Raw genomic sequence first — 16,546 nt, 5'->3', positions numbered from 1 at the left:
AAAAAAAAAAAAAAAAAAAAAAAAGCAAAGGAAAACCAGATGAGCTGTGAAATGGGAGAAGACGGTTGTTACTCTGAAGTCTGACAGAGGGTAAGCACCAAGAATAACAAAGAACTCCTCTAAAAGGATGGAAAAAGACCCACAAGTCAAAGAGAAATGGGCAAAAGATGCTAACGAGCAGTGCATGGAGGAGGAAGCCAACAGCGGCTGAGCAGCTGCTCACCCCTCAGGGATCAGGGACTCGCAAAGCAGGTGGGAAGACGGCATCACACCCCAGGGTGACCCTAGCGCGGAAGATGTCTGACAACGGGTGTGTGCACTCCCCCAGCCCCCGCCCGCTTCTGCTCCTGGGCTGTTTTCCACCACAGAGAATAGGCACAGCAGTACTGGGACCCCTTCCGGCCTTCTCGGGTGTGCTGAGGTCTGGGAGGGACCCGGGTGCCCAAGCCAGCTCCCCTCACCTCCACCAGCTGCAGCTGCCCACGGTGAATGTGGCCAGGCATGGGGTATGCCGGCTCCAGGAATGTGATACTCATCTGGTTGCCCTGGGGAGGCACATGGGTAGGTGAGGGTCGGCCCGGGCCTGGACCACGGAGCCGCTGGGCCACGCCCACCACACCCACCCAACCACGTGGCTGAGCTGCAGCTCCCTCACCTGCAGCACCACATCCGGCCTGCTCTCCGTGGGGACAAAGACGTCTCCCCGCTGGGTCTCTGAGTGCAGTTCATAATGGAGGGTCCCACCGTAGGATGAGACCTGGATGCGGGACAGACAGAGGTGACCCGGCCAGACCCTGGCCACAGGCTCAGAGCCCATCAGCAGTGGTCTGGGCACCCCAAGCACAGGGCCCCCGAGCTGGGCCCGGATACTCGTCCTACCTGGGACAGGGCCTGGGCACCCTCGTGGACCCTCATGGAACTCCCCCTCGGTGGACAGAGCCCCACTCCTGGCTCCCAACCCTCTCAGGCGTCCTGGCCATCCTCAAAGTGCCTCCCCCAGACCTGATGCCCTGCTTACCCGGTCCCCCAGGTAGGAGGGTGGGGCCTGCCAGTACAGCTCGGGGAAGGCCTCAGGCACCGCCTCGGGCACGTGCCGCAGGTCTGCACGGAGCATCTCCGTCCCTGGCCGCCGCTCGTGGGGCACCACCTGCCGGTCAGTGCTCAGCAGCACCCAGCCCTCCATGTCCACGAACTGTGGGCACATACATGTGGGTGCACACGGGTGGACGCCCACACATCACAGCACCCCATCTTTTTTTTTTTTTTTTTTTTTTGAGACAGAGTCTCGCTCTGTCGTCCAGGCTGGAGTGCAGTGGCCGGATCTCAGCTCACTGCAAGCTCTGCCTCCCGGGTTCATGCCGTTCTCCTGCCTCAGCCTCCCAAGTAACTGGGACTACAGGCGCCCGCCACCTCGCCCGGCTAGTTTTTTGTATTTTTTAGTAGAGACGGGGTTTCACCGTGTTAGCCAGGATGGTCTCGATCTCCTGACCTCGTGATCCGCCCGTCTCGGCCTCCCAAAGTGCTGGGATTACAGGCTTGAGCCACCGCGCCCGGCCTACAGCGCCCCATCTTGCGTCCAGTCCCACATACGCCCTCCCCGAGAAGGCGCTGCCCTCAGTCCTACAGGCGCACCTCCTGGCGGGTGTAGGACGAGCTCCGGCAGCGCTCCGTGGCCCCAAAACAGAAGCAGCGGGTGCAACCCTTGGGGTTGGCAGCATCCAGGGAGAAGGTCCCAAGGCTGCACTGGTCACATCTGGGGCCCTGCACATTCTCCTAGGGATGAGAGGACAGTGAAGGTGGTTGGCAGGTGCCAGGTGCCTGACCCCAGGTTCCTGGTAACCACTTGCCCGTGGGGATGACTCTCCCAAAAGCTTCCGGGAAGCCCCAGCTGCCCAGAAAGGCCCATAAGGACACTGTTTCAGCTGAGGCCGGAGACAGAGGCCGGATCCGGGCCCAGCCCTCACTCACCTTACAGTAGCACTGTCCTGTGAGGGGGTCACACACACCAGGCGCAGTGCCCGCCTCATGACAGTCACACGGGCGGCAGTGGGGGTAGCCATGGAAGCCCGGAGAGCAGGTATCACAGCGGCGCCCGGTCACGTTGGGTCTGCACCTGCGGCAGGGACAGGAGCTGAGCCCCCTCCACTCCCGGTCACTCACACCAAAGTGAGACCTTGTAGGCACCCCCCACCCAGGCAGCATCCTCCCAGAAGTGGAGGAGAGGGCACTGCTGCACCCAGGGAGCACGAATGGGAGCAGGGCGGGTGCCAGGACCTGCTGGCGCAAGGAAATGCTGTCCTTAAGGCTGCCAGGGGCCACGGTGATCCCGCTCTGGGCTCTCACTTGCACTGGCCGCTGTCTGTGTCACAGGTAGGGTCTGTGAGCTCCTGGACGCCGGGCCCTGAGCAGTTACACTCCTCACAGCCGACCAGGGGGTGGCAGCCAAAGGTCTGGGGCTGGCACAGCAGGCACTCAGGCGGGACGGTGCGTGGTGGGCAGATGCACTGTCCCGTGAGCTCGTCACAGAGGCGGGCGCCGCAGTCACAGGCTGTGGGACGGGCACAGGGTTTGCTGACCCGTCTTCCCAGTCCCGACCCTCTCAGAGGCTCTGAATGCAGCCCTAGGGGATGTGGCGGTGTGGCGGGGGGGGGGGACAAGAACAGGGACCCCTGCCCTGGGAGCTGAGCCTTGGACAGCTCCTGACGTGGGGGCAGCTGCTCAGAATCAATGTCGTCAGGGACTGTGGACCACCTGCTAGTCCCTGAAACCTGCACAGCCCACAAGCTGGAGTCCTGGGCCCAGGACTGCAGACGGGGCAGCAATGCTGCCCTGCCAGGCTCTAGAACATTCTCCTGACCTCTGTGCCTTGCTTTCTGGTCGACCCATCCCCCTTGGGCTCTAGCACCAACTCCTCGCCACTGGGCACCCAAGGACTGGGGTACTCACGCCTGCAGTTGGGGAAGCCCCAGTATCCGGTGGCGCAGCGGGAGCAGTCACGGCCAATGACGTGGGCACGGCAGGGACACTGGCCCCCGAAGGGCTCACACGTGGGGCCTGTAGCACCTACTTCGTGGCAGCCACACGGCCGGGCTCCGTTGTTATAGAAGAGGGAGAGGGAGGCAGCAGCATTTCGGCAGAATAGGGATGAGCTGCCGGGGCTACATGGAGAGGCGAGCGGTGAGGCTGGCTGCCGGCCCAGACCCCCACCCTGGACCCCTGACCTGCCAGAGCCCAGCTCACCTGATGTGGTAGCCCTGGGCTGCGCAGTGGCTGATGAAGTCATAGGATTTGTCCAGGGGCTCCTCCCGGAGGTAGCCAAAGCTGTAGACGTTCTCAGGGACCACGAGGACATAATCCTAGGGGGTGAGGCCTGGTCACTCTCCCGTGGGCCCAGAGCCTGCAGCGGGGAGGCCCCCAGAGGCTGGCTAGGACCAGGTCCTGGAGGCAGCTCAGAGTCCTGGCAGCAGCAGCACAAGCCAGCCCCGGGCCCTGGCTGCTCATGGGAGGCCACTCCAAGCCAAACAGCAGCTTTGGGGGTGTGAGGAGGCAGCAGCATTGATGAGACCTCCTGGTGTCTCCCACATCTCTGCTGGTCACGCCTTCCTCCTCCCTCTCCCTCCTGGAGGCCCCACCTCCTCCAGGAAGGCCACCCTGACCAGCAGGTTGCAGGGTGCAGGGTGCAGGGTCCAGGGCCCCTCTGGAGCCTCACAAGGTGGATCAGGAGGTCCCCAAAGGCAGGAGCTGCTTTGTTGGGCACAAGGTTGGGCCTCAGCAGGCCCAGGACGGACCCAGCCCAAGTGTACCAGAGTGGTATGACAAGTATAAGAACAGCTGGTGCCTGAGCAGGACACCAGCTGGGACTCACCAGCCAGAGCCAGCGGCCCTCGGGCACACGCACAGTCACAGTGAGCTCGCTGTGGGTCACGTCCAGCAGGGCCTGGCCCTCACACACCACCAGGGTGCGGCAGCCGTAGCCATGTGGACAGAAGCTGGCGTTGGCATGGCCTGGGTGGGGGAGAAAGACAAGGTCAGGCGCCCATCTCCAGCGCCCCCAAGACACCCAGAGGGTTGAAGACAGCAGCGTCTGGGCAGCCAAGGAGTGCCCGCTAGCCAACGGCCACAGGCATGGGACGTGCCCAAGAGGTCCGCAAGGCCGGCTCCTCATGTCAGGGGGGTTGGCTGCATCATGACCTACAGATGTCATGCAGGACACCTCTAGGTGCCAGTCAACTCCATGTGCGGGACCCCAGGCTTGGCCAAGCCAGGAACCAGACAGACACACAGGGCCGCACGTGCTGCCAGCGGCATCCTGGGGCAAGTCCTCAATTCGCCACGTGCCATGGAGCACAACGGGGCTTCCCAGCACACGAGACAGAGGCGAGACCCAGGCTTTTCCGGGAATGTGGGGAACGGGTGGGGGCTGCAGCCTGCAAGGGCAGCTAGTTTGAGAACTGACAGCAGGATAGGATCATGTTGCCTGTCGCTCAAAGCAGGCAGCACAGGTCACGCTGTGGCGCAGGCGTTCCAGCCTCATGGTGTGTGGTAGCCCCTCCAGCCCACACCCGACACTCACCCTGCCACACGCGGCCAGCGTTGATGAGGACTTCCACGGGGAAGGTGGGGTGGGCTGGCTGGTAGCCATGCAGCAGGAAGGCGTAGCGGCCCAGCGTGGGCACATGGGTGGTGAAGACCACGGTGGCCTGCAGGGATGGGCCCCAGTGAGCAGGCTGAGCTGTGAGCCCCGGCTGCCCCCTGGACCACCTGCCCTGGGTTGGGGCCCAGAGTCCTGCCCTGACACCCCCGTCCCTCTAGAGACCGTGGCCCTCACCTGGGGCTCACGCAGCAAAGTGGGCTCCACATCAGGGTCCACGGCGGTGGGGGGCCGAGGCTGGGGTCCGGTTGGGGACGTGGCTGGCGTGAGGTCCTGTGCGTGGGTCAGCGGGAGGCCAGGCGGCAGCGGGATCACCTGGCAGTCCCTGAGGATGATGGGCTGGGGCGGCTTTGGGAAGCGCGAGGGCAGACAGGCGGCACTGGTGAGAGCAGTGGGTGAGTCAGAGCCAGCCCTGCCACCGGGCCCTTGGCCACGCCCCTCCCAGCCCCACTACCTGCTGGGACCAAAGGCTCCGTGGCTGCTGATGCAGCGGACCCGGGGCTCCACGAACTCCGGGCTGAACTCCTCCATGGGCACCAGAGTGACCCCGTGCTGCAGGCAGAGGAACGAAATGCTGCAACGCCCATGGGGCGTGGAGGATGGGGAGTGCAGGCGGTACAACGCGGGGGCCGGTCACACAACTCAGACCCAGGAAACTGCAAACCCAGGCACCCGACCGAGCCCTGCTCTTTGCAAGAAGCCCTTGCCCCTGTTCCGGCTGCACAAACCCCAGCCCTGAACCAGCGTGTGGGCCAGTTCCTGGGCAAACAGGCCTATGTGGCTCCTCCCATGGCCCTCTTCCTCCCCCTCGTCCTCCCATCCACCACTGTTCCCCGACCCTTATCTCAAGGGCTGCTTGGTGCCACCAGGCCGGGACAGGCCTAGCTCTCCCAGAACCCAGCCCAGGCCAGCGCTCAGTAGGCACAAGCCGCGAATGGGTGGTCCCTCCCCGTGCGGCCACGCGAGGTTGGTGTCTCGGAACACAGCAACTTATCCGCAGACACAACAGTGGGAGACGCGGCTGCACAGAACATGTTGTGTGGCATTTATAGAGAGTTCCAGGCCAGGTGCTGCGGCTCCTGACTGTAATCCCAGTATTCTGGGAAGCCCAAGTGAGCAGATCACCTGAGGTCGGGAGTTCGAGACCAGCCTGGCCAATATGGTGAAACCCCATCTCTCCTAAAAATACAAAAATTAGCCGGGTGTGGTGGTGAGTGCCTATAGTCCCAGATACTTGGGAGACTGAGGCACGAGAATCGCTGGAACCCAGGAGGCGGAGGTTGCAGTGAGCCAAGATCTTGCCATTGCACTCCAGCCTGGGCGACAGAGCAAGACTCCATCTCAAAAAACAAAAAACAAAAAAGAAAGTTCCAGAACAGGCAACCAACCAACGCTGTCTGTGCCAGGAGGTGGCTGCCCTGGGACCTGGGGGCATCTAGAGTGGGGCCACGTTGTTCCTGGGCCTGGGAGCTGTGACTGCAGGTTCTTTCCTGGGCACATGGAACAGCTCGGGGGGACATCAAAAGGGACTGAATCCACAAAGCACTTGCAGGAGGGGTTCCAGAAGAAACATGCTGGGCACGAGTGGGTGCAGCTGCCATGGGGACCTGGGACCCCAACTGTCCTCTCCCCTGTCATGCATGTTTCAAATCTTCTGAAAGAAGCTGACCCCTCGGGGTGGGGGTCTGAGAGGTCTTTACCAGGTAGAAGCGTGCCTGCTCAGCTGTGAGCCTCACGCTGGCCTCTGAGTCCAGGTGGAAGACGGCCAGGCGGTCCTGGGTATCCCGGGCAGTGCCCCGGCACAGGGTGCTGTGGGGGGAGGGTGGTCAGCAAGTGGGGCAGCCCCGGGCGTGCCCTTACTCCAGCCCCACCGGCTCCTACTCACCTGTACAGGCAGGGGTGCAGGGAGAGCAGCCCCTGCTGGGGCGCCCGCTGTGGGGTGTGCACGGCCACACCCACCTCCTGGCGGGCATCCTCATTGGCATACTCCACCACCAGGGCATAGCGGCCCGGCTGTGGCACTGCCACCTGAAGCTGGACATCCACCTGCAGGGAGGGCAGGGTGACGGGCGGCCCACAACCCTTTGCCCTTCCCATCTCCCTCCCCTCCTACTCCAGCACCTCCCTGACCTCAGGGCCTGCCCCTCAGCTGAGTCCCGCCCTGGCGATGGGACAGCTCCAGGCAAGTGGTGGGGGCTGGGCTGTATGTAGAGGCCACAGCCGACCCCATGTACAGACAGGCACCGAGGTCACACACGCAGGAGGCAGGAGGAAGGGGCGCCCTGCCTGGGTGCTGGGCTCCATTGCCTTAGGCAGTGCCCTGCTCCTATAACCTGCCACTGCCACAGGACCCCCAGCCCCTGGGCCAAGGTCCTACAACACCCATTGCTCCGTGGGGTCCCAGGACACTCACATCACTGCCTGTGCAGGTGACCAGTGGTGGGTGCGATGGGCTGAGCTGCTCCGTGGGGCAGGGCCGGGGCAGGCTGTTGTCCTGGCGACACAGGGCCTCCAACCCCGTAGCCGAGGGGAAGCCATCCAGGGGGAGGTGTGTGTAGAGGAGGCAGCTGGGGGGACACAGGCTGTGGTCAGCCCCAGGTCCCCAGAGAGCCTGAGTAGGGGAAGCCAGGCACAGTGGGGGTCCAGGCAGCCCTGACCCCGGTCCCACCGCACGCATGAACCTCACTTGTCGCCAGACTGCTGGGTAGAGGGGCGGTACGTGCAGGCCTCGGTCACCCGCAGCTGCAGGAGTGCCGCCTCGTAGTATGCGCTAGGCAGCAGAACCACGTAGTCCTGCAGGGTAGAGGTAGCGCTAAGAGTGGTGGGCCCCACCCCCTGCCCCTGCTCCCAGCCCTCACTCCAGCCCCTGCCTCACCAGGAGCACCCCTTCAGCCTCCACAAGCAAGGCCCAGGTGCCAGGGTTCAGCACGAAGGGCTCTCCGAAGCCCCTCTGGGGCACAGTGACAAAGGCAGGTTCTGTGCTGGGCGGGAAGGCCACGGGCTGGCTCTGCGCTGTGCCTGGGGGAGGTAGGGGGTGAGACTCCTGAGCCCAGCCCTTGGGGCCACCCCAGGCTACACCCCTACAGGGTGGGGGATAGGCTGGTCCTACCACCTACATGAGCCAGAGGAAGGTGGCGGGGCTTGGGAGTGGGCTGGGCTGGGCTGGGTAGGGCAGGGCAGGGTGGGGCAGGGTAGGGCAGGGCAGGGTGGGGCAGGGCGGGGCAGGGGCTGCGGCCCAGGGACCCCCACTCACAGTTGGCGCAGGCGGCCGACCTGCCCTCCTCTCTCACAGAGACCCGCCCGCTCACACTCATGGCTCCCCGGTTGACGTATCGGAAGACAAGCCAGAAAAGGTCGGGGGAGGTCAGGTTCAGCCTGGCCACGATCCTGGGCTGGGTGGGCATGGAGTGTCAGGTCACTCTCCCTGACCACCACCAGCCTGAGGTCCGGGCCTTCAAGGGGCCTGCCCACCCCTCCCTGCCAGCCACGCCTGGCTCCACGTCTATGCTGAGCCTGGGAGGGGGTCACAGCGCCCACCTGGACAGGTGCCATTTGCGCGTAGCCCCTCCAGCTGAAGTTCTCGAACTCAAGGGGGTTGAAGCCAAAGCGCACAGCGTGACCCTCAGGTGTGGCGGCCTCCTCCAGCTCCAGGCGCAGGTGGTGCAGGTCCGGGAGGTAGTGGTCCCTCACAGGCCTGGCCACAGCAGGGGCTGGTTAGGTGCAGCCTGGCTATCCCACCTGGCCCTGCACAGCAGCCCCGAATCTCCAGAAAGGGCAAGGCCTCACGTGGGCCCATGGTGAGGGACACAGAGGGGCCTGGAGGATAAGCTGCCTGCCCCGCTCCCCGCCATCCAGTGGGGAAGGGGTACCCACCGGCTGCAGGTGGGGCCCTGGGTGTTGGGGCGGCACCGGCAGGCACCCGTCCTCGGTTCACAGCTCTGCCCCAGGGCACCTCCAGCATCACACCGGCAGCCTGCGGGGAGAAGGTGGGAGGTGAGAGGCTGCCCAGCCCCCACCAGCCTCAGGGGCCCCTCACAGCCAGACTGAGAAGCCTGCCTGGGGCTCTCCGGACGATGGAGAGTCCAGAGGGCGAGGGTGAGGGCGAGGGTGAGGGCGAGGGTGGGGGCGCTGGGATCTGTTAGTGCCATCTGCCCGGGTGCAGGACAGGGGAGAGGAAGCCACGCATCTGGGTGGGAGCTGCGCCCCCTCTCCCACACCCTGGCACAGGCTGGCACCAAGGGGCAGCCGTTCATCACCCAGGCCTCATGCTACCCAGGCTGCACTTGCCCCTCCGGGCCTCGGGTTCCCCAGCATAAACTGAGGGAGGCAGGGCCGTGGTCCGGGACGAGCGACGAGGCACTCACTGCGGCAGCCGAAATAGTCAGCCTGATCCAGTCCAAAGAAGCCGTCCCTGCAGGCTGCACAGGCCTGGCCACACACGTGGGGCTTGCAGAAGCACTGGCCGGTGCCCTGGGGGCCAAAGGAGGTGGTGAAGCGGGGCAGGGGAGGGTCCTGATCCGCGTGCCCCCAAATCCCCCACACCTTGGTCCTCAGACTCACTGGCTGGCACTCAGCAACTCCACCCAGCGTGCCCCTGGGGTCGCAGCTGCAGCCTGGGGAGAGCAGAGCAGGACTCAGACGCTTGGTGGGGCAGGAGAGCCTGGCTCCAGCCCCCCGAGGAACCCCCGTGCACTAACACCCCTCCAGAGCACACTCATGGGCGCAGCCCCCCAAGGAACCCCCACACAAAAATACCCCCTCCAGAGCACACTCACAGGCTCCAGCCCCCCAAAGAAACCCCATACCCCAACACTCCCTCCAGGGCACACTCATGGGTGCAGCCCCCCAAAGAAACCCCATACCCCAACACTCCCTCTAGGGCACACTCATGGGTGCAGCCCCCCTGAGGAACCCCCATACCCCAATACTCCCTTTTAGAGCACACTCACAGGCTCTAGCCCAAGGAACCCCCGAACCCCAATACTCCCTCAGGGCACACTTGCACCCCCCTGAGGAACCCCACACACTTCCCTTCAGGGCACACTCATGGGTACAATCCCCCGAGGAACCCCATACCCCACCACTGCCTCTAGAGCATACTCAGGGACTCTAGCCTCCCCAGGAACCCCTGTACCCCAACACTCCCTCCAGGATACACTCACGGGTACAGTCCCCCAAGGAACCCCTGTACCCCAACACTCCCTCCAGGATACACTCACGGGTACAGTCCCCCAAGGAACCCCTATACCCCCTCCAGGGCACACTCACGGGTGCAGCCCTCGGGGTTGCTGGGGCTTAGTCCCCAGAACCCAGGTTTGCAGCGGTCACAGCTTGGCCCCTCCACGTTAGCCCGGCACACACAGGGAGCCTGTGCCTGGGAGAGGACAAGACGGCAGGTCAGAGTGGCTCCCTGCTCTCCCACCCACGAACCTCAGCCATAAAGCCCGGAGAAGGGGTAGTAAGGGCTGAGAGCCCTCACCTGCCCCCACCCCACTCACAGGAGTCACCTGCAGTGGGGGCAGAGGACCAGCCTAAGCAGCAGACAGGCCCTGGGGTTGCCATGGCAACTGAGCAGCAGGCAGGAAGCCCTGGTCTCACCCGGCTGGGGACTTTTAGCTTGACCTGTGTCCCCACCCACCTCCCACACACGAGCAGATTTGGGCTCACCTCAGGAAGGGCAAGATCCACCAGAGCCAGACCAGCAGGATGGCAAGAGCCAGCTGTGAAGAGAGGACCAGGCCTTTGTCATTCCCTGGTGACCGACCGTGAAGGCCAAGGGCGTCCCAGGCCCAGCCAGAACCCACAGTCCCACGGGAGCTGAGGACCAGCACAGGTGCCCCTCATCCACATGGACAGCCTGAAAACACACACCTCCCTGCTCCCTCTGCAGCAACAGACGTGCCACCCCACCACACAGCACCTGCTCATGGACACGCACGCAAACGTGGATACCCGTGGACATTCCACACACAGTGTGTGACACACATCTCAACAAGCACACAAACGCACGTGAAAACGTGCCTACTACACGTGTACCAACACACGCACACACCTGTGAAAGGACATGAACATGCACACCCACACTTACGAGAAACGTGACACGTGCACCCACTTACACGACACACAAACCCACTTAGGCAACACGTGACACGTGCACCCACACTTACGTGACACGCAACACGCACACCCACTTATGCGACACACAAACCCACTTAGGCAACACATGACATGTGCACCCACACTTATGCAACACACAAACCCACTTACGCAACACCCACACTTACGCAACACATGCACCCACACTTATGCGACATGCAACACATGCACCCACACTTACATGACACACACACCCACTTATGCGACACACACCCACACGACACACACCACGCACACCCACTTAAGCGACACACACACCCAGACTTACGCGCCTCACGACACATGCCCCCACTTATGCGACACACAACACATGCACCCACACTTACGCGACACACAAACCCACGTACGCGACACGCACACCCACTTATGCGACACACAACACATGTACCCACTTACGCGACACACAACACATGCACCCACTTACGCGACACGCACCCACACTTACGAGACACGTGACACGCACACCCTTACGTGACACATGACACATGTACCCACACTTACAAAACACAACACACGCACCCACACTCACAAGACACGAGAGGAGATGCACAGCACGCAGACACGGGCAGTACACAGACACTCCCGCACAGCATCTGAACAAGGTACGAACACAGAGCATGGGGACGTAGTCGCAGTACACACAGCACATAGATGCATGTGAACAGCATCACAGGAAGGTAGGCAGCATGTGAACAGCACATAGGCCCACAAACAGGCCCGGCACCTGGTGCACACAGCCACCTGCCCACTCACCTTCGCAGTAAGGGAAGTTGTAGGCACCTGGCACACATGTGTCACACCGCAGCCCCGTCACGCGGGGCCGGCAGCTGCACTGCCCACTCCGGGGGTCGCAGGCTGCGTGCAGGGAGCCTTCGGCAGAGCAGTGGCAGGCTACGGACAAGGATAGTTGTGGGCATGCAGTGGAGACCGCACCCGTCTCCCCCCACTTCCTCCCTAGGCACTCACGGACACAGCTGGGGAAGCCATGGAAGCCGGGGCTGCATTCCTGGCAGGCGGTGCCTGTGTAGCCGGGGCGGCAGCGGCACAAACCTCCTGCCCCGCAGAGCTGGTCCAGGGCTCCCCGGGGATCGCAGGTGCACGCTGCGGGGGAACAATGGGGTCAGGCCCTGGCGTCATGTGGGTGGCAGAGCCCCTTCCTGCCCTGGCCCTCTGCTCACGTTGGCAGTTGGGGAAACCGTGGTAGCCAGGGTGACACTGGTCACAATGAGGTCCAGCAAACCCAGGCTGGCATGGGCAGCGGCCGGCCTCGTCGCAGCCCTCGGGCAGGGTTCCTGCAGGGCTGCAGCTGCACACTGCAGAGTGGAGCAGGTGTCATGGTAGGCCAGGCCCACGGGCCTCCCCTACCCGTGCCCACATGGAGAGGTGCCACTCACACTGGCAGAGAGGGAAGCGGAAGTAGCCAGGGGCACAGCGATCACATGTGGACCCCTCGAAGCCCTCTCGGCACCTGCACCGGCCTGTGTCAGGGTCACAGCGGTCATCGGCCACTCCAGGGCTGGAACACTGGCAGGCTGCAGGGAAGGGCGGCCCACATGCTTGGTTAGAGTCACCAGGCCCCTCGTATTCGCCTCGAGAGCAGGTGGAGGTTCAGCGGGGACAGGGGACTCACGCTGGCAGCCGGGGCCATAGAACCCTGGCACGCAGAGCTCACAATGGGTGCCTTGGAAGTTGGGTTTGCACACGCAGCGTCCCACTCTCGGGTCCTTCCGGCAGGCGTTGCCCTGGGTCCCTGCCGCACTGCAGTCACAATCTGGAGGGTGGGGACAGGCAGGGGAGTCTCAGATGCCCTGTAGACCCCAGTACGCCCCTCCTGGCAAACCTTTCCTCTCCACAAACTCATTTTCTTACACTTTTACATGACATTAACTAGAAAATAAAAGAACAAAAATCCCAATAAGGGAGAGGCGTGTTTGGGAAAACAGTGGCATGCAACAAAGTCAGGCCAACTATCAAAACGCTTAATGAGTTATTTGTTATGTAGATTCCAAGTTAGCTGCAAGCATTAACACAAAGAGAAAATACAAACAAATCAAAACAAGCTGCAAAGCAAATTATAGTTTCTTTAGAAACAATATCGGGCGTTGAGAAGAAGGTAGAAAGAATGCATCAAATGTCTTAGGCATGAAAGGAGAGTTGTGAACATGCTTCAGTTTTTGTACTGATACAAAAATAAAGGTTCAATACTTGTCAGAAGTGTAAGAGTAACCATTGGTCAGACCAGAACACAGAGAGCTTGCAAACTCTCCCCAGAGAGGAAACAGTAGCAAAAACAAACAAACGCACCAAAATCAAAGCACATTTTCTTGCTCTAACTTGTGAGAGTCAGGAAAAGAAACATTTCAGCAGAAAAGGAGAAATGATAAGAGGGCAGGCGCAAGCCTGAACTGACAGCGGCAAGGAGGATCGTGGGGCTGGGCTGTCTCCTTCAGAAGATAAAAACCGAAGACGTCAGTGTGACCAAGAGGAAACTCCAGTCATAGCCTCTTGAAAGACAGTACCTTAAACCAACGCCTCAGGTGGTAAACCGAGAGCTCTGTGCAGGGAGCTGGGGCGGACACAGACACGGAGGTGAGTGAGGATGGAAGGCATGGTGGTAATGAGACAGAGGGAAGCTCGGGCACGCCACCCAGTGGGGCAGCAGAAACCAACCTCTAGGAGCAGGTAACGTGCCGGTGTCCAGGGGGTGAGGGAAGCTAAAACTATAAAACGGCAAGGAGAATTTGGCAAAACCGAGTCAGAGAGAGACAAAGACTGATGGAGATACATAGTTAGAATGGGACTGCTCAGAGGGACAGAAATTAAGCATGGCTACTGTGGGTTTGAAGAGCATAATGAACAAGCCTGCTTTGTTTTTTTGAGATGGAGTTTTGCTCTTGTTGCCTAGGCTAGAGTGTAATGGTGCCATCTTGGCTCCACCTCAAACTCTACCTCCCAGGTTCAAGCCATTCTCCTGCCTCAGCCTCAGAGTAGCTGGTATTACAGTCATGCGCCACCATGCATGGCTAATTTTGTATTTTTAGTAGAGACGGGGTTTCTCCATGTTGGTCAGGCTCGTCTCAAACTCCTGACCTCAGGTGATCTTCCCACCTCAGCCTCCCAAAGTGCTGGGATTACAGGCGTGAGCCACTGCGCCTGGCCACAAGCCTGCTTTAACATGCCAAATCGGTACTTCATAAAGAACACACGTTCCTGTCCAGTGTTCCTGGAACAATCGAAAAGTGGTCACGCTCTAGATTAGAAACAAAGAAAATCTCAAATTCCAAAGACAAAAGGCAGAAACTGCCAGGTGCAGTGGCTCACGCCTGTAATCCCAGCACTTTGGGAGGCTGTGGCGGGTGGATCACCTGAGGTCAGGAGTTCAAGACCAGCCTGGCCAACACAGTAAAACCCCATCTCTACTAAAAATACAAAATCTACCCAGGTGTGGTGGCGGGCACCTGTAATCAATCCCAGCTACTCAGGAGGCTGAGGCAGGAGAATCGCTTGAACCTAGGAGGCAGAGGTTGCAGTGAGCCAAGATTGCGCAACTGAACGCCAGCCTAGGCAACAGAGACTCTGTGTCAAAATAAATGAATAAATAAATAAAATTTTAAAAAGTCATCACATTCTAGGTTAGAAACGAAGAAAATCTCAAATTCCAAAGACACAGGCAGAAACTGCCAGTGTGCCAAGTCTAACCACAAGGCAGCAAAACCAGAACTGAACGCCATGCAAAGGACAGGAGGGAAACCTCAGCACCTTCAACAGTGACAGGGCGAAAGAAAATAAAACCCCAAACGATAGACTATTAAAAAAAAAAAAACCAGCAATGAGGACACCCCACATCTCAAACTACAAGAAACCTAGCCAAAGCTATACTCTGAGGGAAATTTATAGCTTTAAACTGAAGTTTCCCAGCCTCAGGACTATGGACATTCTGGGCTGGATAACTCTTTGTTCTGTGTGCAGGAGTGGTCCCGGGTTGTAGGATGCTCGCAGCATCCCTAGCCTCTACCCACTGGATCAGTTACATCCCTCAATCATCACAACCAAAAACGTCTCCCGACATCATCAAATGCTTCCTGTGGATCAAAGTCACCACTGGCTGAGAACCACCGCTTTAAGTCTTTTTGTTGGGAATGAAGACAGACTAAAAATAACAACTCAAGAAGCTATAAAAAAAAAAAAAAAAAAAAAAAAAAGGAATAAATCAAAGAAAGTGGATTAAAGAGACTGAATATTAGAAAGGAAAATCTCTCCTCCCAACTAAAGAAAGAAAAACCTCAGCAGGTCTTAGCAAGAGAACTGCAGCTGTACTTCGAACAGACCAATAAACTCAACGAACCTCTGTTAGGTCTGTTCGATCAAAAAAAAAAAAAAAAGAAAATAAAAATAAAAATAGACAAGAACAGAAATGAACAGAAATTTTAACTTTACAACAGGCCACTGTGCGTAACTTTGTGTCAATACATTTAAAAATCAAAACAAAATACACAATTTGCTAATACAAATAATCAAACCTGACTTAAGATAAGGTAGAAAAATGGCTGGGCATGGTGGCTCATGCTTGTATTGCCAGTACTTTGGGAGGCTGAGGCAGGTGGATCACTTGTGGTCAGAGTTTGAGACCAGCCTGGCCAACATGGTGAAATCCCGGCTCTACTAAAAATACAAAAAATTAGCCAGGCGTGGTGGCGGGCACCTGTAATCCCAGCTACTCGGGAGGCTGAGGCGGGAGAATCACTTGAACCCGGGAGGCGGAGGTTGCAGTGAGCCAAGACTGCGCAACTGCACTCCAGCCTGGTGACAGAGTGAGACTCTGTCTCCAAAAAAAAAAAAAAAGATGAGGTAGAAAACTGAATACAATAGCCACAGAATACATTAAAACCTTAATCTAAGATCTCTGTTGAAAAACAGGTATCAGGACCAAAGGGTTTTGTAAGTCTGACCAGACTTTTAACAAGTAGATAATTTCTGTGATTTTTAAACTGATCGGGAACATAAAAAAGTGTGGATCACTTCCCAAGTATTTTTCAAAACCAAAACAATCTCACTTGTGAATTTAGACAAAATAAAATATTTATGTTCAACACTGTGTCCCCGTTAGGAAAGACAGTACAGTTCATTGTAATGAACACGTTGAAAGTGAATACTATACAGTCACAGGTAATTACTGCGTGCTTACCATGGCCCAGTAGTGAAAAGATACATTGTCAGTAGTTTACACCAGGGATTAGCAAACTAGTCTATGGACTCCTCGCTCGCTCGCTTTTGTAAATAAAGTTGTACTGGAACGCCACCAAGCCCACTGGTGAATACATGTTCTATGGCTGCTTGCAAGCTACAGCTGGCAATGGTAGAGCTGAGGAGTTTCCCCACAGGGATCACACAGCCCTGAGTCTATGACATTTACCGTCTGGACCTTTTCAGACAGTTTGTTGACCCCTGGTTTACACAACTGATGAAAAACTAAACATTTTCACGTAAAAAAGAAAACCATCACAGAACCAGCAGACAAGACAATTCCTGGGTAAGGGAGCAGAATCTAAATCTGACCCAACCAGAAATTCAGTAGAACAACATGGGCAGATTCACCTAAAAATTTACAAAATCAGAACACAGAAAAAAGCTCCCCAAAAAATAAGGAGCAAATGACCCATCAGGAGAAAACACAAATCTTTTTTTTTTTTTTTTTTTTTTTTTTTTTTTTTTTTTTTTTTGGGGTTTTTTTTTTTTCCC

General features: G+C 58.6%; 1 protein-coding gene across 1 annotated transcript in view; it reads right to left on the bottom strand.

Moving 5' to 3' along the window:
- The window catches only part of LAMA5 (laminin subunit alpha 5), a 54,354-nt gene that overhangs the window by 12,641 nt on the left and 25,167 nt on the right, over window positions 1-16,546 (bottom strand). Inside the window, exons 12-40 of the mRNA XM_025398128.1 lie at window positions 12,438-12,578; window positions 12,202-12,339; window positions 11,986-12,120; window positions 11,774-11,908; window positions 11,561-11,698; window positions 10,319-10,371; window positions 9,920-10,025; window positions 9,212-9,264; window positions 9,016-9,121; window positions 8,525-8,624; window positions 8,189-8,345; window positions 7,905-8,043; window positions 7,527-7,669; window positions 7,338-7,444; window positions 7,065-7,218; window positions 6,537-6,697; window positions 6,352-6,460; window positions 5,106-5,203; window positions 4,829-5,030; window positions 4,574-4,700; window positions 3,866-4,005; window positions 3,241-3,356; window positions 2,947-3,158; window positions 2,344-2,548; window positions 1,969-2,113; window positions 1,633-1,773; window positions 1,019-1,192; window positions 656-757; window positions 462-545 (exon numbers count right to left, since the gene is read on the bottom strand). Of these exons, the coding sequence (XP_025253913.1) occupies window positions 462-545; window positions 656-757; window positions 1,019-1,192; window positions 1,633-1,773; window positions 1,969-2,113; window positions 2,344-2,548; window positions 2,947-3,158; window positions 3,241-3,356; window positions 3,866-4,005; window positions 4,574-4,700; window positions 4,829-5,030; window positions 5,106-5,203; window positions 6,352-6,460; window positions 6,537-6,697; window positions 7,065-7,218; window positions 7,338-7,444; window positions 7,527-7,669; window positions 7,905-8,043; window positions 8,189-8,345; window positions 8,525-8,624; window positions 9,016-9,121; window positions 9,212-9,264; window positions 9,920-10,025; window positions 10,319-10,371; window positions 11,561-11,698; window positions 11,774-11,908; window positions 11,986-12,120; window positions 12,202-12,339; window positions 12,438-12,578 (3,821 nt within the window). The remainder of the gene's footprint in view (window positions 1-461; window positions 546-655; window positions 758-1,018; window positions 1,193-1,632; window positions 1,774-1,968; window positions 2,114-2,343; window positions 2,549-2,946; window positions 3,159-3,240; window positions 3,357-3,865; window positions 4,006-4,573; window positions 4,701-4,828; window positions 5,031-5,105; window positions 5,204-6,351; window positions 6,461-6,536; window positions 6,698-7,064; window positions 7,219-7,337; window positions 7,445-7,526; window positions 7,670-7,904; window positions 8,044-8,188; window positions 8,346-8,524; window positions 8,625-9,015; window positions 9,122-9,211; window positions 9,265-9,919; window positions 10,026-10,318; window positions 10,372-11,560; window positions 11,699-11,773; window positions 11,909-11,985; window positions 12,121-12,201; window positions 12,340-12,437; window positions 12,579-16,546) is intronic.

This window comes from Theropithecus gelada, chromosome 10 (genome assembly GCF_003255815.1).
Source record: "Theropithecus gelada isolate Dixy chromosome 10, Tgel_1.0, whole genome shotgun sequence".
Classification (NCBI taxonomy): Eukaryota; Metazoa; Chordata; class Mammalia; order Primates; family Cercopithecidae; genus Theropithecus; species Theropithecus gelada.
The sequence above is the reverse complement of the archived record's forward strand: the minus strand, read 5'-3'. Positions and strand labels throughout refer to the sequence as shown.